General features: G+C 38.7%; 1 protein-coding gene across 1 annotated transcript in view; it reads left to right on the forward strand.

The window, feature by feature from the left end:
• KDM2A (lysine demethylase 2A) overlaps nt 1-21,523 on the forward strand; it is a 92,908-nt gene that overhangs the window by 36,753 nt on the left and 34,632 nt on the right. The window contains exons 3-5 of the mRNA XM_019737754.3: nt 16,679-16,817; nt 17,479-17,557; nt 18,002-18,048. Of these exons, the coding sequence (XP_019593313.3) occupies nt 16,679-16,817; nt 17,479-17,557; nt 18,002-18,048 (265 nt within the window). The remainder of the gene's footprint in view (nt 1-16,678; nt 16,818-17,478; nt 17,558-18,001; nt 18,049-21,523) is intronic.

Genomic DNA, 21,523 nt, shown 5'->3' on the forward strand with positions numbered 1-21,523 from the left:
CAGCCTCTTGAAAATAGCAGTCCTCTTCTATTTCTTTCTGTTGTGTCATAGACGCACTCAACCTGTAGTAAGCACTCCAGACATGTCATTCCTAGTACAAGGCCCCGGGACACATAAGTTTACAATCCCCATGAAGGCGATGGTGGGGAAGAGCTTTTTAGGTCCCTGTTCTGAGTCTTTACTCTCTCTTTCTCAGGAACTTTCTTTCACTACTAAATAGGCTTCCTAAAAAGTATAGTAAAAGATGAATTAAGTTTCTTTGGTTAATCCCGTTTCTCTTGACAGTGTGAAATTGTAACATTTTTGGCATGCTTTTCACCAGGGCTCCCTCTTTACATTCCAACAACACAAGAGAGTCATAGCAATAGGTGCCAAATAATTCATATTAGGATGTTTAAATTCCTATTGTTTGTAAATGTATATAATGATGTGTCTTCTATTGCATCTTCTGAGATATAGAGCAACACAGGCAAGCAGGTGTGAATATTTTTTCAGTCAGGAATTGAACTGTGTTCTAAACCTTCTACTTTGATTGATTACTCTTCTCTCCTCGGGTCTGTCTTCAGCCTTCTGCTCCAGTCTGACTGTCTTGATGTCCAGAAACTTGTTTTTGTAGAAGCACAGTGCTAACCTTCTGGCCCTACACTACCCGCGTTCCCATGTGACTGTTCTGGAAGCTCCCTCGACCCAGAAATGAACAATAGTAGAACAAACTCGAGCACTTAGAGCAGGGGCTTCTCCCAAATAACACCTTCCAGAAATGACCACTTCATGTTAAATTGCTGGCAGTGTGACGATGCAGGGAATACAGTTGTTGGATTTCAAAAAATTTCATTCCTGGGAGTAGACAATTGGTGTGAGGAGATCTAGAGATGGTGGATTCATAAAAAAGATCCTGGAAGGGATGGACTTGGAAAACTTACGAGAAGCCTGCCACTTGGGATGATGGAGGAGAAAGTCTTAGCTGATGTTTAATGCTATTGAGACGAGGCACGTGAAGTATGACTTGTGTCTCGCCACAGAGCCCATTCTTTTTGGGAAAGACAGTTGGTTTCCCAGTCCAGCGTTGGTTGATTCATGTTCAAAACCACGATTGCTAATATTTTTTGAGCATGTGCTCGTTACTTTTATGTCTTTTATCTCAATCCTCATATAGTCCTGTGCAATGGCTTCTATTTTAATGAATAGTTAAGTAGCTTACACACACACACACACACACACACACACACACACACACTAAGAGGACGAACCAGGACTGGCCCTGGGCCTGGTCCCGACGCTGCAGTTACTCTAGAACCTCTTTTTATGTATCGAGCTCTTCACAGTTTGCGGAGTGTTTGTGCATATGCTCTTATTTAAACCCCACAACAATCCTGTGCATTCGGTGAAATTCTTGACATTTTCACAGGAGGCAAGGGAAGCCTGAGGAATGTGAAGCTCACAGTGGCAGCACCTGGACCCAGGCCCACACCCACTTCTGGCTCCAGTGCCTTTGTTCTCATATGTCGTTTTGCTACGGATAACAAATAACAAATACTGCGGGTCATACCTGAAGATGAATTTTCTAAGGATTTTGACTTGGTTGATGGTGATTGGCAATGGTTTAGATGTGATGCTTTAGTCGGGAGAAACTTAGCAAAGATGTGATCATTAACTTGCCTTATTGGCTGCTCTAATAGCTTGCGTTTAACTGCTTTATTAAGTATTCCTTTTGCTGTTGGACTTTTTAATGCTGTGGGTCAGTTTACCACCCTTACACTAGCGTTCCTAAGTAAATTCAGAAGTGAAGACATAGTTTTCTGTGCTTTAACTTGGCACGGACGGGTAACTGAAAGCTTAGACGGAAAAAAGTCTTGCCAGGGTTATAATGTAGTCATGGTAATGGGGAGGAGAGGAGTGTGTGTGTTTATGGGGGCAATTTAAAATACCAGCTCTTGATCTTTTGCCAATTCCTTCTAGAACTTCTACTCCTAGATAGGAAATTTCATGACTCCTCTATATCTCAAGTTTGCAAAAGAGGTCATAGTTGATTTACAGATTGACCTTTGTCTCTGACTCAAAACATTAATCATTGAGGTCCTGGAGGAAAAGCATCCTGATGAGAGGAATGTAGCCAGGCTGGAAATAGGTGCATTTATATAGTATGTTCTGGTCTCAAGGGGCTGCTGGCTATCTCCCTGAACGCACCTAAGACTTAGGTGAAGCAGCATGTGGGGCACATTGCATGGTTTATCTATTTTACTGAGCAGAGGTCTAGCATTAGTGTTTTTCAGAACAGGCTGTCCTTTAAGATTCCCAGTGCCTTACTCAGTGACTGGTAGAAAGGTCACTCTGACTTCCTCTTTAGATTTAAGATGAACTTCTAGGGTTTTTTTCTTTTTCTAGAAATGGTTTTAGCCTAACAAATATACTAATCCTTCTAGGAACTTCTAGTAGCATGGCTTGTACCATGTATCATACTAATTACAGTTGCATCAGTTATGGAAGATGGTGAAAAAAACTATGCATTATTTTTGCTTCTGTGTTCTGTGTGTCTGTTGCTGTAGAAACAAACGAGGCAGTAAACAGAAGTGTTCAGGGAGTATTTGAATCTCAGTGGATGTTCATTGGCTAATGAAAATAAAGTTAAGAAAGTGGTTGAGTTGAGGGAGAAGCTGAGCATTTCCGAGTTCATTATTATTTCCATTTTGGTGGGTGGTATTTTTGCTGTGTTGGTAATTTAAAGATTTTAAATAATTAAATGGATAAATTAAATAATGACTTCCTAGTGAATGAGACCTTCTAAAATTCTTTTCTGCTGTAGGAGGTAAATAATTAGAAAAAGCAAACATTTTATATTCCTTTGGGTTATGATTTCACTTCCCTCAGACTGATTTTTAAATGTCAGATAGTAAAAACCCTTAAATTTAAAAATCATTCTGGGGCTGCAGAAAGGTGATGAATATTTAAAAGACTGGGACAGAAGGTGGAGCGAAGAATTGCACATCTTTATTCCATAGTTACTCAGAAATACAACCCCAGAGTGGCTTGGACATTGACACATGTTGTTACCTGTTCATTTCCAGTTTCTCTGAAGGTTCGACTAGGCTACTTTTGGAGGATAAACTGAACATTTGCATGTTGATAAAAAGTGTAATATTGCTGATATGGCTTTTGCCAGTATCCAAGGAGAAGATATGCTAGTAAAAACCTTTGGGGGAACAAAAATGTGCTTTTGGTATAACATGTAAACTCATATTTTTTCTCTTCAAGATGGTGTTGAGATGCCCATCTTCATGAATTTCAGAAAGTAATTTTGCTACTTGTAGCTACATATTTTTCTTTGTAGGAATGTGGTAATATGATGGTTAAATGTGCAGCAAGCACACTGAACAGTTGATTATACTAAATGGTGTGTAGAAAAGCAAGCTATGGTGGTGGAAGAGATCCAGCACTTGAACGCATTTCTCAGTTGGTTTTGTGGAGGGCGTGTTTGCGGTCAGGGGATGTGTATCCTGGCTCGGAATTTTAGGATCATTCCCCTTGTAGTAGGTACTGTAACACTAAGTTATAAGGGAACTTGTAGGGAAAAGTTTACTTTATGATATATATCCCCCTTCTTTTGAGCTGTTTGCCTTCTCGGATTTTTTTTTTTAAATCAGTATGTGAATAACCTTGCCAGATTTTATAGATGATGCCTTCTTTTTATGGATTACTCTGTCTTGTTGGAATTACTATGATCTGCTAAAGTTTTTCATATATAGAAAGTGTTCTATGTACTGTTGATCTCTGTAGAAGTTCATCTAAGTTAGACTAGAAAATATTTGAAGGCTGACCTGACTGAACTTTTCAGCAAAAGAAATGCAAGCTTTTTCAACCATGTCAATTGATGAGTACACATTCTTTGTAATGTATTGAAGCATTTATGTTAAAACTAAGCATGTATTCTTCCTTTATCATTGTGCTCAGACCTCTCACATAGATGTTACACAGATCAAAAGACAAAAGCTTGGGCCCAAGGTTTAATCATTAAGGCAGTGATGCCCACTGTTTTTGTGCTACATTAGGGTGTACCCATTGAAATCCCTCATGAGGTGTAAGGAAATTACAAACTTTTCTAAATAAAGATTATAACCTTTTTTGAAAAATGTTGTATCTCTGTATCTGTCTGTATCTCATATTAATTAATCAGGAGATACTAAGAAATTCAGTAAGGTGAGGGGGAAGCCCAAAATAGTTTGAAGAGGTCACTGCTGTAGAGGAGCAAAAGAGTGTGTGTATCTATCCTCCTTGAAACTTAGGTGTTCAGTAAAGTTATTCTGCGTGAACGAACGTTTCCTCTTACGTCACTGCTGTGCAGCCTTCGCCAACTCCCGTCTGTTAGTTGTTTTTCCTCCTGGGCTTCAGCGACGTTTACATCTCCCTATCTTACTACATATCACCTTGAATTAGAATACTGTCGTTTATTTACATGTCTGTCTCCCCCTGCTGGCCAGCGGTCTTAGTGAGGGCTAGGACTGCCCTTTGATCTTTGTATGTAGAGCACCTGGCTGTTTTTCTGTATTCAGCATGTCCCTGTCTTATGAGTAAGTGTTCAAATAATTTTTATAGTACACACACACTGGGGAGTGGTAGACAACATTCTATCTGTATGTGTATGTGCCCCAATGTGTGACCTTGTAACGTCGGATTTTCAAAAACATGGCAAGAAAGAAAATGAGAACATTTTTAAAGTTCAGTTGATTTTGGGGACATGTTTGTGTTCATACGTTTGTGAAGGAGGCAGGGCGTAAGTCTGAGCTTGTTTCTTTCTTTAAACTATGTACAGGTGCATATTAAGGCTATACAGTGGGGATTTGGTATAAGTTGCAAAGATTCAGATTTAATCCATATAGCTTTATACATTTATAAACAGATGCCTTCAAACTTTTTTTAATGCAGTATCCTTAGGTGGGACATGAAAATCTAGTTGTTACTTGGCGTCTTATACCATCACCCGCAAAGAGGCTTTGTAATTAAAACTTTTCTCTCAGGTAGTGGGATAAGATAGATGAGAATCTTCAGAAAATCAGAGATGAAAAAATTAATCCTGGTAAAAAATGCTGGCAATTTTATCTTTACAGAAGGTGTGTAATAAGTGTCACTTTGATTAGAAATACAGAGAATGAGAACAATTGTTTTTTAATTTTTAATTTTTTTAAAGTGGGGAATATTGGGGAACAGTGTGTTTCTCCAGGGCCCCTCAGCTCCAAGTCCAGTTGCTATTTTCAACCCTAGTTGCAGGGGGCGCAGCCGACCATCCCATGCGGGAATTGAACTGGCCGCCCCACTGGCAGCTCAGCAGCAGCTCGTTGTCTTCAGTCTAGTTGCGGAGGGCGCAGCTCACTGGCCCATGTAGGAATCGAACCGGCAACCCTGTTGTTCACGCTCTAACCAACTGAGCCATCCAGCCGCCCCGAGAATGAGAACAAATTTTAAGAGCACAGACAGTGATGTGCTAAGTTCAAAGCACTCTGTGATGTAACATGGTCTCTGGGTAGGAATAGCAATATTTTTATTTCATCCAGAATAGCTGAATGATCAGTAAAATAATTTGTCAAGTAAAAGCTAGAATTAGAAATCAGGAATGGTGGAATATTAAACAAACAGTGGCATAGCTAGAAACATAGTGTCCCTTATCAGAAACTTCCCACCCTGGCGAAGATCCTTTGCTATTTGTCTACCAAGCACGATTTTCTGATTTATAGACAATCTTCTTTATTGCCAACAGGTCTCGCCACTTCACCTTCTCTCTGCCAGAGTAGTTTCAGCTGTCTGGGGTCTCGGTTCTTTGATAATTACTTCCATGTGCCTCAGGCTACAGGCTGAGTGGTTGAAGTTTCATTCTTAAATGATTTCAGTAGAGTAGAGCAATGGTTAAGACCATTGGCTCTAGAAACAAAATGCCTAAGTTCACATCTCAACTGTATCAATTATCCAGCTTTCTAACTTGGGAAAGTTACTTCTGTCCTTCATTTTCCTTGTTTGTAAAGTCGAGAGAATAATAATCTTATAGGGATGTTGGATTTAAGTGTGTGAATACATGCAGAGTGCTTGTTACAGTACTGCCACATGGTAAGCACTCAAACGTTAACTCCTATTAATACTGTTATTTTGCCCTGGCCTCACACGCACGTAGTTCACCTTCAGAGAAGTAGCCCTTCTGGGTGTCATTAATGAAGATAGCAACAGCCTCTTTGTACGTGACACAACTTCCTCATTCTCCGATGCCTTTGTGTCCCGTGGGGAATGGGAATTGGCCTAAACTCTCCAGAAAGAACTGCCTCTAACATCTGGTTGGTTGAGCTACGTGAAGGTTTGGTTAATACGGGAGGGGGGAGGACAGGAGGAAGAGGTGGAAGTCTCTAGGTGGGCTCCCCTGCGCGCCCACCGCCAGGTGTCTCAGAGCCCCTGGTCCGTCCGGATGGAGAGGACGGGGCCTGAAATGAAATATTCTCTGAATAAGGACAGACAGACTTGGGGGACCGGTGTGGAGCAAACTTTCGACATGGTGTAATGTAAATGGGAACAAAACCTGAGGTCTTATTTAGAAGCAGATTGTAGAAGACTTTATTTTAGAACTCAGAGGGACCTAAAATTGTGTATCTCCGAGGGAAAGTGAGGATGCAGAGAGGTTTAGTGACTTACTTAGCTGCCTCAGATCGCACAGCAGAGTAGTGATAGAATTGACACCGGATAAGGCCTGCTTAGCACAGACACTGGCTTTCTTGGTTTTCTGCTATTATCTAAACGGGTTCACTTAGGTCCGTTTTACCTTTCTTTTTCTTCATTTGTAAAATAATACCATCGTATTTCCTGGTTCTCATCGAGTGATTATTTTAGGCAAGAAAAACTATTTGACGTAAAATGTAAAATGATAGAAATGTACAGTAGTTCTCAAAGGGTGATTTTTGGTATATTACATTTTTTTAAATTGTGGTAAAATATATGTAACATGAAATTTGCCATTTTAACCATTTTTAAATGTACAATTCGGTGGCGTTAATTACATTCACAGTGTTGTGCCACCATCACCAGTTCACCACTATTTCCAGAACTTGATTACCCCAAATAGAAATTCTGTAACCATAAAGCAGTTAACTCCCCATTCTTCCTACTCCCAGCCCCTAGTAACTGCTGATCTACTTACTGTCTCTATGAATTTGCCTGTTCTGGGTACCTCCTATCAGTGGAATCATACAATATGTAGCCTTTTGCGTCGGCCTATTTCACGTAGCATAATGTCTTCAATGCTGTAGTGTGTATTGGCGCTCCGCTCCGTTCCTTCTTATGGGTGAATATTATTCCATTGTATATGTACCACATTATGTTCACCCCTTTATCCAGTAATAGACATTTGGGATTGTTTCCACGTTTTGAGTATTGTGAAAAATGTTGTTAGGAACCTTGTTGTAAATGTATCTGTTTGAGTCCCTGCTTTCAGTTCTTTCGGGGTTATACTTAGAAGTGGAATTACTGGATCACGTGGCAGTTCCATGTTAATTTTTTGAGGAATTGCCATCCTGTTTTCTACACAGGCTGCACCATTTTATGTAACCACCAGCAATGTGCAAGGGTTTCAGTTTCTCTACTTCCTTGCCAACGCTTGTTGTTTTGGTTTTTTGGTAACGGGCATCCTAATGGATGTGAAGTGGTGTTTCATTGTGGTTTTGATTTGCGTGTCCCTGATGACTAGTGATGCTGAGCATCTTTTCCTGTGCTCATTGGCCACTTGTATGTCTTCTTTGGAGAAATGTCTGTTTAAGTCCTTTGCCCACTTTTGAATTGGGTTGTTAATTTTGTTGTTGTTGAGTTGTAAGGGTTCTTTAATATATTCTAGATACTAATCCCTTATCAGATATGATTTGCAAATATTTTCTACCATTCTGTGGTTTGTCTTTTCACTCTCTTGACAGTATCCTTTGTACAAAAGTTTTTAATTCTGATGAAGTCCAATTTTTTCTGGTTTTTTTTGTGTGTTTTTTTTTGCTTTTGCTTTTGATGTCATGTCCAGAAATCTTTGCAAATCCAATGCTGTGAAGAGTATTGTTTTCTTCTAAGAATTTTATAGTTTTAGTTCTTACATTTTTAGGTCTATACGCTGTCTTGAGTTAATTTTTGTATTGGTGTAAGGGTCCAGCTTCATTCTTTCGTGTGTAGATATCTAGTTTTCCCTGCATCATTTGTTGAAAATGTACTTAATTTAAGTCTTATAGCCACATGTGGCTAGTAGCTACTGTATCAGACAGCGCAGCTCTAGACGATCATATACTTTTTCTCCTTTAATCTGTCAATATGAATTACATCAATAGATGGGAGTGGAAATTCTCAGAACTAGCTGTGCTTTTGCATTTGTGGCACATCATAATGGTTTGTTAAATACTTAACTTTTTTAGTCACTGTCTATGCTACCTTTCATATAAAATCAACTAAAATGGCGATAGAAATTGTTTAAAGATTGTGCGTTCTCAAAAAATGTCATTAAGCAGTGTGTCTCCTATTGGTCTACATCAAACCTTATTTTCATATTATAAAAATATATTGCTTTATTTAAATACGTTGTATTACCTTTGTTTCTTTTATAGATTGTCAATCATTATGGCAATCTGTAAAAGAAAAAAATAATTGCTAATTATTTTTTTATTGAGACAAAATTGATACGCCATACAATTCACCCCTTTAAAGTACACAATTCTTTGGTTTTTAGTATATTCACAAAGTTGTACAAACATTACCACTCCAGACATTCCAGAACATTTTCATTACCCCAAGGAAACCCAGAACACATTAGCAGTTATTCACCATCTCTCTTCCCTGCAGCTCCTGGCAACCACTAACCTACTTTCTGTCTATAGATTTGCTTATTCTGGACATTTCATATAAATGTAATCATACAGTGTGTGGCCTTTTGTAATTGGCTTTTTTCACTTAGCATTGTTTTCCCCTCCCTCCCTTCCTCTCCCTTCTTCCTTCCTTCCCTCTCTCCCTCCCTTTCTGAAAGCCAAAATCAGTTTATTCTCCGGGCCTGGGTCTTTTTAATAACACAAACCAGGCAGTATTTTACATGAGCAGGTGGAAGCTCCTTGCAAGTAGGGGTTTTGTTGCATGCACTGCAGAGGCTCTGGATAGGACTTACGGCCTCACTCTTCCAGGTGTGGTGCAGTGTCCAGTGGCACAGACTCTCAGGCTCGGCCACCCCAAACCAGCTAAATCAAAATCTGCATTTTAACGATGTCTCCACATGATTCGTGCTGTGGACCCTGGGAAGAAACATTCACTTGATGTGAACCCTGAGAAGGAATTTATCTGCTGCGATGGACTCCCCACGGTCAACCAAGGGCCCAGATTTTATAAATAATAAAAGCCTAGCAGCCATTTGCTGACAGGGGCTCCTCTGTCTATACTGTACACTATATATACCACAAAGGACCTCAGACTGAAGTCTTGGCTTCCTGCACTAAGCTCGCTTCAGGGAAACCCTGGCTTCATCTTTCTACCAACAGACTGAGACCTGCTCTGTCCAATCAGAACTGCACAATTTGGGAACCTGGGCGGGAACTTTCACTATAAAAGGCAGCCTCCTTGGGGTGGCCGGTTAGCTCAGTTGGTTAGAGCGTGGTGCTGATAACACCAAGGTTGCTGGTTTGATCCCCACATGGGCCACTGAGCTGCGCCCTCCTTAAAAAAAAAAAAAAAAAAAAAAAAAAAGGGCAGCCTCCCTTTGTCTCGGCGGGGACACAGTTTAGGTTGCTACTTGAATCTGTCTTTGGGGCTGCAGCTGCTTTTGCTCAAATAAATGCTTATTGTTCTTTGTTACAGTCTAAAATTAATTTTGGTTTACAGTGAGATCTATAGCCTCAGAGGCATGGACTGAACTGAAGCCACCTAACACTTCAAAGGCTTCTGTGACTGGCTTTTTTGACTTAGCATTGTGTTTTCAAAGTTCATCCATATTATTACATTGTATCAATACTTCACTTCCTTTTAATTGCTAAACTGTATTCCTATGTGTGGATATACTGTATTTATCCATTTGTCAGTTGATCTACCTTTGGGCTGGTTTTACCATTTGGCTATAATGAATAATGTTGCTATGAACAATTGTGTACAGGTTTATGTGTGGACATGTTTTCATTCTCTTGGATAGATACCTAGGAATGGAATTGCTGGGCTATATGGTAACTGTTTAACCCATCTGAGGAACTGCCGGACTGTTTTTCAAAGGGAAAAATGTACTATTCTACGTTCCCACCAGCTGTATGAGGGTTTCTCTTTCTCTACATCCTCATCAACGCTTATTATCTGCAGTAGGTGTGAAGTGGTATCTCATTGTGGTTTTGATTTGCATTTCCTTAATGACTAATGATGTTGTATTGGCCAGTTATATACCTTTGAGAAATACTCATTCAAATCCTTTGGCTATTTTTTATTATTACTACTACTACTACTAAATTGTAAGAGTTCTTTATATATTCTAGATACTAGATCATTACGAGATGTATGATTTGCAAATATTTTCTCCCATTCTGTGAGATTGCCTTTTACCTTTTTTGATAGTGTTTTTTGAAGCACAAAAAGTTTTAATTTTGAGGAAGCCCAATTGATCTACTATAGTTACTTAGGCATTTGGTGTCATATCTAAGAAACCATTGCCTAATCCAAAGTCATTAATACTCACACCACGTTTTCTTCTGAGAATTATTAGGTTGGTGCAAAAGTAATTGCAGGTTTTACAATTATATTTAATGTTTTAAACCGCAATTACTTTTGCACCAACCTAATATATAGTTTTAACCTTTACATGTAAGTCTTTGATCCATTTTACGTTAGTGTTTTGTTTTGTTTTTGTACATGGTATGAGGTAGAAGTCTAACTTCATTGTTTTGCATGTGGATATCCCATAGTCCCAGCACCATTTCTTGAATGCTCTTCCCATTGCATTATTTTAGCATCCTTGTTGAAAATCAGTTAACCATAAATGTAAACGTTTATTTCTGGATTCTCAGTTCTATTCTATTGATCTATATGTCTACGCTCATGCCAGCACCACAGTCTTGATTATTTTAACCTTATAGTACGTTTTGCAGTCAGGAAGTGTGAGTTATGCAACTTTGTACTTTTTCTAGATTGTTTTGTCTATTCTGGTTCCCTTGCATTTCCTGTGAATTTTGAAATAATTTTGTTAATTTAATTTAAAAAGCAGTTGGGATTTTGTTAGGGATTGTGTTGAATCTGTAGATAATTTGGGAAGTATTGCCATGTTACATAAATCTTCCAGGCCATGAACATGGGATGTCTTTTCATTTATTTAGATTTTCTTTACTTTCTTTCAACAATGTTATGGATTTTTCCAGTATTCAAGTCTTGGTTTTCTTTTGTTAAATTTATGCTTTAGTATTTTTTCTTCATGGTATTATAAGTGAAATTGTTTTCTTAATTTCATTTTTGGATTTTTCATTGCCAGTATATAGAAATACAATTGGTTTTATTAGCTCTAAAAGGTGTGTGTGTGTGTGTGTGTGTGTGTGTGTGAGAATAACTTACAGTTTTCTGTGTATAAGATCATGTCATTTGTAAATAGAGGAAGTTCTACTTTTTACTTTTAAAACTTGTATTTCTTTTTCTTGCCTAATTTCCCTGGCTAGAACCTCTAACACAATGTTACATAGAAGTGACAAGAGCAGATATCCTTGCCTTGTTAGTGAAAGACTGAAAACTTTCGGTCTTTTACTATTATGTGTGCTGTTAGCTTTGGGGTTTTGGTAGATGCCCGTATCAGCTGGAGGAAATTCCCTTCTATTCCTAATTTATTGAATGTCTTGTATCATGAAAGGTGACTAAATTTTGTCAAATGCTGTTTCCGTATCTGTTGAGATGATTGTATGGTTTTTGTCCTTTATTCTATTACATTACTTAAAAAAAAAAAAAAGTTAGGTGGAAAAAAGACAGCATGGGAACCTGAAGACCCATCGCATCTCACTGAAAGTTCAAGTGGGCCTGCCTTTAGGGTTTCTCTGCAGCAGATTGTGTTATTGCCCACTGATTTCCAGGTTACTGCGAAGATTGAATATGCCCCCTCTTTTCCGCCTCCCCCCACCCGGCCCACTCTGGTTCAAGCCGTTGTTTCTCAGTCTAGTTGTGTAGGACGCAGCTTCCTGGCCTGTGCTGGGATTCTGAGCCTTGCGCTCCCCCTGCTGAGGCTGTTGGTCGCCGGTCGTCAGTCGGCAGCTCACGGCAGCTCTCGCCGGCTGCCGGCCGCTCACGTTGGCAGATGGCCGCTCCTGGCAGCACATGGCTGCCCACGGCAGCTCACGCCGACCTCTGGCTGCTCACGGTAGCTCAGCTCCAGGGAGAGCTGTTGTTCACAGTCTTAGCTGTAGAGGGCGCAGCACACTGGACCATGTGGGAATCGAACCAGCGACCTCGGCATTAGGAGCATGGAGCTCCAACCACCTGAACCACTGGGCCGGCCCGAATACGTTTTAAAAACACTTAGAGATTTGCTATAGATGTTTACTATTACCAGGGTTTACATTAAGATGGGGGAACGGGGATGGGGGTTCCTTTGGGGAGGACCCTTAACCTTGACTATGTTAAAACCGGCACAATAATTTTCACGTTAATGCTGACTTCCCAGTTGTAACAATCAAAAAGAAAACAAGAATTCAAATTCATTTTCCTGTTGTCTTTAAGAAGTGGGCATACCTTGGCTGGAACAAGAGCCTTCCCTATATCCTTATACTCTCCAAATTGAAAGTGCAAATGAAAGAAGGATTCTTTTTGAAATAAGAAAAGCATGTAAAAAGGAAGGAAGTACGGGGAACTTCTGGCTACCATGTTAGAAATGTTGGGATAATCAGGGTGATGGTGTCCTCCTGAATGAAGAAGAGTCAGTAATGGCAGACTTAGGAAAGTTTGAAAACACGACAGGGTTTTTTTGACAAGCATATTAGAACTTAGAGTGCAAATGAATACTTGTAAAAGTGATTATTTTGGGAAACTACATTTATTCTGATGGTATTGCCCTTGCTGTATGATATACTTGGAAATTGTTTTTGGAGTCCTCTTCAAAGACACATATACGAAGTAAGGTGAGGAAGAGAACAGAGTTGTCTTTCAAAAAAAACAAAACAAAAAACAAACTGTGTAAGAAATTGTCACTGAAAATACACACACCGGGCCGGCCCGGTGGCTCAGGCGGTTAGAACTCCATGCTCCTAACTCCGAAGGCTGCCGGTTCGATTCCCACATGGGCCAGTGGGCTCTCAACCACAAGGTTGCCGGTTTGACTCCTCGAGTCCCGCAAGGGATGGTGGGCTCTGCCCCCTGCAACTAAGGCTGAACACGGCACCTTGAGCTGAGCTGCCTCCCGGATGGCTCAGTTGGTTGGAGCATGGGCTCTCAACCACAAGGTTGCCGGTTCGACTCCCGCAAGGGATGGTGGGCTGTGCCCCCTGCAACTAGCAACGGCAACTGGACCTGGAGCTGAGCTGTGCCCTCCACAACTAAGACTGAAAGGACAACAACTTGAAGCTGAACAGTACCCTCCACAACTAAGATTGAAACTTGACTTGGAAAAAAAAGGCCTGGAAGTACACAGTGTTCCCCAGTAAAGTCCTGTTCCCCTTAAAAAAAAAAAAAAAAAGAAAAGAAAATACACACACCTCCAAATAAATGTACCTAAAAATGTTTTGAGCAGTGATGGCATTACTGTAGTACGTGAAAGGTCTATTAAAATTAAGTCTTTCGCCTCTTGAGTTGTGAGTTATGGCAGGAAAGATGCTAGGTAAGAGTGTTATAAGGCTTTTTGCTAAATATGGAAAAATATCAGGTGTCCCTCAGTGTTTCCACCTAAAACTGGTAAGTTGAATCTTGTTCTTCTCTGGTGTGTAATAGTCAATTTTGTTTAATTTTTATTTCTTGTGACTCATTTCTACCCTTTCCCTGACCCCCGTTCACTAAAAGACATACATTCAATGTACGTCTCATTTTCTTAGGTATTTATGTAAATTCAGGTGCTATGTAATCAATTTTAGATCATCAATATCTAACTTTAAATTCCAGTTTTGGTTGTTCTTAACACATTCTAGGGCTGGGCTACTTTATCCTTGCACCTACCACTCCCACACCAATTGTCTCGTGTGTGTGTATTCAAGAAACTCAGCAAATTTTAATGCTAGCTAAAGGGAAAGATACCAAAAGGTTAATTTGCAGCATAAGCAATATGTTAATCCTTTTTAAAAAACAACAGTTTATGAAATATAATTCACATACCATAAAATTCACCCAATTTAAAGTGTATATACAAAGGGTGCCAAAAAAATATATACACATTTTAAGAAAGGAAAAAAAGCTATATTAATTGTAATACTCAGTATATACCGATAACAAAAGATGAATATAAGTCATGTTTGACTTCTGCAGTTACAAGAGGTGCTCAAAGTGGTTCCCATCAGTGTCCGGACACTTCTGATTATGGCCAACTACTGCATAGATAACATCTCTTAAAATGTGTATACATTTTTTTGGCACCCCTGATACATAACTCACTTGTTTTTAGTATAGTCACAGAGTTATGTAAATATCACCACTACCTAATTCCAGAACATTTTCGTCACTCCTGAAAGAAACCGTTAACGGTCACTACTTCTTTCTATTATTTTACTTAGAGAGTGGTAAGTTATCCTATAAATGAGAATGCCATCTACAAATTCTGATCCAAAATGTGGTTTACCACAAAATTTCATGTTGTTTCAGGGAAGGAAAAGCAATTAAAAGAGTTATAGGGGGTGACCGGTTGGCTCAGTTGGTTAGAGTGCAGAGCTCATAACACTAAGGTCACCAGTTCGATTCCCACATGGGCCACTGAGCTGCGCCCTCCACAACTAGATTGGAAACGACGACTTGACTTGGAGCTGATGGATCCTAGAAAGACACACTGTTCCCCAATATTCCCCAATTAAAACAAAAAAGAGTTGTAAAAAGAAAGAAAAAGAAAATACGGGAAAACATAATGAATCTAAGTTTCCCTTAAAAAACAATCCTTCAGGTGAAATGTAGTTGTTCTAATACATGCTTAACGACCATTATAGAAACCACATGGATTACCGTATGATACTTAAATAGTTATCAAGAAAATAGGAAAACTGCCCTTTAAGACAAAAATTAGATAATATTTTCACAGTGAAAGTTAGGCAAAGGGTTTTGGAAATTCTTAGAATGCTTCACTTTAAAAACTAATCCAGTAGTTCTGAATTACTTGTGTGTGTGATCACAGGTTGGTTTTATCTGTGAAAACCACATACAGTATTAAGTATTAGCACAAAACCAACAATTACATAGAGTATTGTACCAAAGGAAGATGGCTTTCTTGATGGCAAAATGACAGAGAAAGGTTAAACTAAGATTATACTGCATTGAAAGGGAGTCTACCATTATTCCCTCTGATTCATATCAACTGTCAAGAAGAAATCCTTCATGGTCACTTCGTATTCCTCCCTCTCCCCAGCCCCTGGCAAGCACTAATCTACTTACTGTCTATCTCTATGGATTTGCCTATTCTGGAAATTTCATGTAAATGGAATTATAAAATACATGGCCTTTTGTGTTTGACGTCTGTCACTTGGCATAGTGTTTTCAAGATTCTTCCATGTTGTAGCACATATCAGTACTTCATTCCTTTTTATGGCCAAATAATATTCCATTATGTAAATGTACCACATTTTGTTAACCCATTCATGAGTTGATTGACAAATGGCTTTTTCTACCTTTTGGGTATTATGAATAAGGCTGCTGTGAACACCCGTGTACAAGTTTTTGTATGGACATGCGGTTTTAAATTTTTTGATATATATACCTTGGAGTGGAATTGTTAGAACTGCCAAATTTTTCTAAAATAGCGGCACCATTTTACATTCCCATCAACAGTGTACGAGGGTTTCAGTTTCTCCACATTCTTGCCAACATTTGTTATTGTCCACTATTTTCATAATAGCCATCCTAGTGGGTGTGAAGTGTTACCTCATTGGAGTTTTAATGACTAATGATACTGAGCGTTTTCATGTGCTCATTGGCTACTTGTATATCTTCTTTGGGAAAACATTATCCTTAGAGCTAAATACTGATGGTCTGCTGTTTGGTATGCTGTTGTTTAGATTCACTTTCTTTATCTGATGTTAAAGAGTTTTTGCTTCATTAATTCAAATATTTTAGTCTATTCTTGAAGGTTGTTTTAGAAAGCTAATCTAGATACAGCTGTCCCCCTATGAAAAAATTATATTTTGTATCCTGGCCTGAAATGTCTATAAAGACAGTTTGTCCCCACTCTTATAAGCAATGATAGACAAATAAAATGTTTAGAAAAACCTGTTTGGTCAAATTTTTATTATAAGTTTATATTTCTAGGCTCAAAGAGTTAGCAGAGGGAGCAAGTCACAAGTAGGGAACCCAGTGGCTCATTAACGTTTTGTAATATTCCGTATGTTCTGAGAACACTAGCTGACCTTTAGTTGAGAGAAAGATCTGTAGGCAAGGAAAAATGATGCTTGACATGCAACTGAAGTTGAAAGGAACAGTTCGCACATGTCGGGGAAGCTGTGACCACTTTGAGCGAGGCATGGAAAAGTGCGTGATTTCATCCTTAATGACCCTCTCTCCCCAGCGTGGTACCATGCGTCGACGCTATGAAGATGATGGCATTTCAGATGATGAAATTGAAGGGAAAAGAACTTTTGACTTGGAAGAGAAACTCCACACCAACAAATATAATGCAAATTTTGTTACTTTTATGGAGGGAAAAGGTTAGTATCATTTTGGTTCATACCTGTAACCCCTAGATGTAGGAAGTTGTAGACTCTGGGAATTGCGGGCTCAGCATCTATGCAGCCAAAATATTGCCTGTTGGTGTTGTGATGCTGTTTGTTTTCTCTATTACACAGTGTCACTCACGCATCACCACCCCAAATCCTCCCACCCTGTGAGTCATTCTCTGCTGTACTAGAAGAAGCAAGCATTTATTTAGGGCAGGAATGGTGTTGGAATTATTCCCTAAAGTCGCCTTCCTTTTCTCCCATCCCTTGGTTTGGATTTAATTATGAATAGTATAATAAAAACCTTTTTATACATGTACCTGCCTCAGCAAAACTGAGGTGTGTGATTCCGTGTGTACCATGCAGCTTTGCTCCTTGGCAGACTGGCAGCAATGTCATGGCATGTGCTGCAGTGAACAGAATTAAATTTTTTTGACTATTAAGAGACAGGGTGATGATAATTTATAATTTCTGCCTACGATTTATGAGATGACTCATTAATAGTACTACCCCCCCTCCCCCTGTTGGTTAAATTATGAATTTACTATGGAAAATACCAACTTAGCAAACCCCTGAGCCCTGCTTGTCAGCTACCTTTTTCCAGCTTTTTCTACCACCTGCCTTTCTAACAATTATTTTCCTGTGGTGACAGATTTTAATGTAGAGTATATCCAGCGGGGTGGTTTAAGAGACCCTCTGATTTTCAAGAATTCCGATGGACTTGGAATAAAGTAAGTGTTTTCGGCCTGATTGGATATGGTTGTAAGGTGGCCCTGCTACACCTAGGGCTCTCATAATAGATACTGTAATTGAAAATAATTTCCCATTCAGTTTTAAAAGGGTGTATATTTCTGATTTTGTTACAAAAACAGTTAATGGTTGTTATAGGTAAATGAGAAAATACAGGTAAAATAAAAAGAAAATTTAAATCTCCTGACATCTACCACCCTGAGATAATCACTGTTAACAGTTTGGCATATATTCTTTTTTACTATGTTTATATATGTACATACATAATCATTTATATTTTTTAAATATATAATCAAATATATTTTTTAAACCTAAACAAAACAATTGATGTGCCTCAACTGGGGACTTCTTAGTACTTGAAGAAAAAACTCACTGACTAGATAAGTTACGCTTCCCATTTATCCTTACTGGTATTTGTTTCGTAGGATGCCAGATCCAGACTTCACTGTGAATGATGTCAAAATGTGTGTGGGTAAGTATTAAGTTTGTGGCCTTTTGTGTCTTCGAGGCAAAGATTTTAGATTTAGGACTGAGTCTTAAATCTGAGATTTGAAGGTTTATTAATTGAAGTATATATTTGATTAAAGTATATACTACTTGAAGTAGTTTATTGATTAGAAACTATTTAGCAACTGAGAATTTTGTCAGAGGAAGTTAAAATTGCTTCATTTAGAACTCATTAGACATAGAACACGTGAACCTCTACTTCTTTCCTACCTGCCATTTTTATCTCTGTGCATTCCCCCTTCTCCATGAAGAGCCTGCCTTCCAGGGCAACCTACCCAGGAAAATGAAATTTTGTATCTCTGAGCCAAGAATGAAGGTTCATTCATATCTGGGATTCTCTTTCTTTCCTTAAAAGCAGTAGAGACATTTCCAGGAAGTTTTTTTATCAATGCTACATTTGGTAACTTGGCCCAGGTTTGAAACTTTGTAAGCTGAGAAGTAGATACATTAAAATTCTCTTCATCAGTGACTGGTTAATTTGAGTCTTTAATCTGATTTATATTTTATTATATTCAAAATTTAGGAAAAGAAAGCAAATTAGGACAATCTAGTTAAAGAAGAAAACTTCTGGGGTCAGTAAAGGCTCAGGTCAGTATTCTGCAGACTGTTGTTCAGTGTGGCCCTGAGACACTCCAGGATCCTTCAGAATTCAGAGATGGTCACTGTCCTGTACACGATAATACAATAAAGTGGATTAAAATCTTACAGAAATGTTTCCAACAGGACATGAAACAGAAGTTTTCTGATGCTTTCCTCCTAACACTGCAACTTCCTGTAGACTGAATCCAGTCTCACGCTTTGGAAATTAAATATTGCAGTACTATCTCTTGGCCACTTGAGGGCCCTTTTTAGAGAGCTGGATAACTTTCCTGTTTATCCAAGAGGTGAAAGTCACAACCCAGGTAGAGGAAACTTCTCTAATTCCCTGTAGTTTTCACTCTCTCTTTCTGTGTTAGATTCCAGCCATCTGCTTGTCACTATGTATTTCCTAGTACCTAGCACTTTCTCTGGAGTATAGTAGGTGCTCAGTAAATTTGTTGAGTAATTAAAATAACCTACTGTTCACAAGGCAGGGTTTTCTCAGGCGGCCTCAGAAAATCTACTTCAGTAATATTGGTCTGTCACTTGACTTCTTTTCCTAATGGACCGCCAGGACAGTAATTCCTTGGCTCTGTAAGTTAATGGACCACCACAGCTTTTCTCTGTTGGTCAAGCATTCTTACGGGTTTGTGGTCCACCCATGACCTGCATCAGAATCATCCGTGATACTTGTTAAAAATACATACTTCTGGGTCTCATCAGAGACTTCCCAAATTTCTGAGCTATACAAATACAAGGACTTAATTGATCACTAGTCTCCTTTTGGATTTCTTCCCACTTTACCACTTTTTCATTTCCTCAATAATATGTTTACTGCTAATAATGATCTTTGGAAACCCTTCGTAACCTTGTGTTTTCCAAATAGATCTGCAAATGGTCACAGATATCTTTGCTGTCATTTTAAATAAAGCAGTGATTATATCTAACCCAACAGAACTTGACTCATCGAAACTTTCAACTGATACCCAACTTTACGTCCAAGTTGTTTAAAGTCCAGATGTTTTCCTCCCCTTGGATGACTAGCAGTTGTCAAAATGCAGTGAACAAAATAATGGTGATTACAGTAATCCATTATTACTACATGTACTTTGGCGAATCCAGTCCTATATTCTACCTAACAGAGCGTTCCGTATCCAGTGTCAGTTTATGTCCCCCAAAGAATACCATTCTGTTGTGTAAACTGCATGTGATGGGATATATTGGATGAACTGTCCAGGTTCAGTTCCCGGCTCTACTAATTACTAGCTGTGTAACTTGAGACAAGTTACTTAAATGTGAAGTGCTTCGAACAGTGGCACTTAGTATGTGCTCAATAATGTTAGCTGTTACTCTTATCAAAGTGCTCTGGTAGCGTTGGCAGAGTGGAACTGCTTTTGCTTTGATCTACATTCTTAAAGGAAAGATTCACTTTAATTTTTTAATTTTTTTATTGTAAAAAAACAGATAACAAAATTTACCAGTGTAATAATTTTAAAGTATATAACTCAGTGGCATCAGTATATTCACAGTGTGCAACCATCACTAATATCTAGTTCCAGAAGTTTTTTATCAGCTCCAAATGGAAACTCCGTACCCATTAAATAGTCACTCCTCATTCCCTCCTTCCCTCAGGTCCTGGCAACTACTAGTCTACTTTCTGTGGATTTGCCTATTCTGGATATTTCATATAAATGGAATAATAAAATATGTAGCCTTTTGTGTCTGGCTCCTTTTACTTAGCATAATGTTTTCGAGGTTTATCTATGTTGTAGTATGTAACAGTAGTTAATTCACTTTACACTTGGAAAATAGTCCATTAGATGGGTATGCCACATCTTATTAAGCCACTCGTCTATTGGTGGACGTTTGGGTTACTTCCGCCTTTTGGCTATTGGGAATAGAGCTGCTATGAACGTTCATGTAGAAGTTTTTGTTCGAACAACTGAGTTCGATTCTTTCAGATATACACCTAACAGTGGAATTGCTGCGTTATTTGGTCATTCTATGTTTAATTTATTGAGGAACCACCAGACTGTTTTCCATAGCAGCTGCTTTACATGCCTACCAGCAGCGTCTGAGGGTTCCAATTTCTCTGCATTCTTGCCAGCGCTCATTTTCCTTTTTTTTTTTTTTTTTAATTATGGCCATCCTAATGGGAGTGTAGTAGTATTTCAAGGCAATTCTGATCTAGCATGTACTTTTTCTTCCAAATTATGAAGGGCAGTTTGGTCTGTTGCCTTACTTATCAGGTGTAGTTTTTAGGTGTATGCTGCTGTGTCTATTGCAGTGTGGCCATATTCTTGTCCTCTTGCCTTTATCTTTTGTCTCTAACTAGACTGTAAACTCCTTGAAGACAGGCCTAGGTCGTAACACTACTTGGTATATCTGCCAAGGCCTCGTATATAGTAGGTATTGGTTAGTTTCTTATAAGTTGAACAATATTCCTTTTTTTTTTAAATTTTCTTAAATTTATTGGGGTGACATTGATTAATAAAATTATTTAGGTTTCAAGTATACAGGTCTGTAATATATCACCTGTATGATGCATTGTGTGTTCACCACCCAAAGAACAATATTACATTTCCAACAGCAGCTTTTTATTTTCTCCCTTCCTTGACCACCGTTTTCTTAACTTCTTAGCTGTACTGCCCTCCATATCTTCTCTTATGCTGTTGCCTCTGTTTGGAATTCTCTCTGTTGAATCTTTCTTGCTGGAATTTTATTTATTCTTTAAGGCCCAACTCAAATATCTCTTCTTCTCTTTTACTTAAAAGCCTTCTCTGGCCAATCTAGTTATTTAAAAAAAAAAAAAAAAAGTATTTCCCTTTGCTTTTAACTGCGACTTGGGCACCTACTTTGTG

The sequence above is a fragment of the Rhinolophus sinicus genome, chromosome 14 (genome assembly GCF_057876585.1).
Source record: "Rhinolophus sinicus isolate RSI-liver-muscle chromosome 14, RSI-T2T, whole genome shotgun sequence".
Classification (NCBI taxonomy): Eukaryota; Metazoa; Chordata; class Mammalia; order Chiroptera; family Rhinolophidae; genus Rhinolophus; species Rhinolophus sinicus.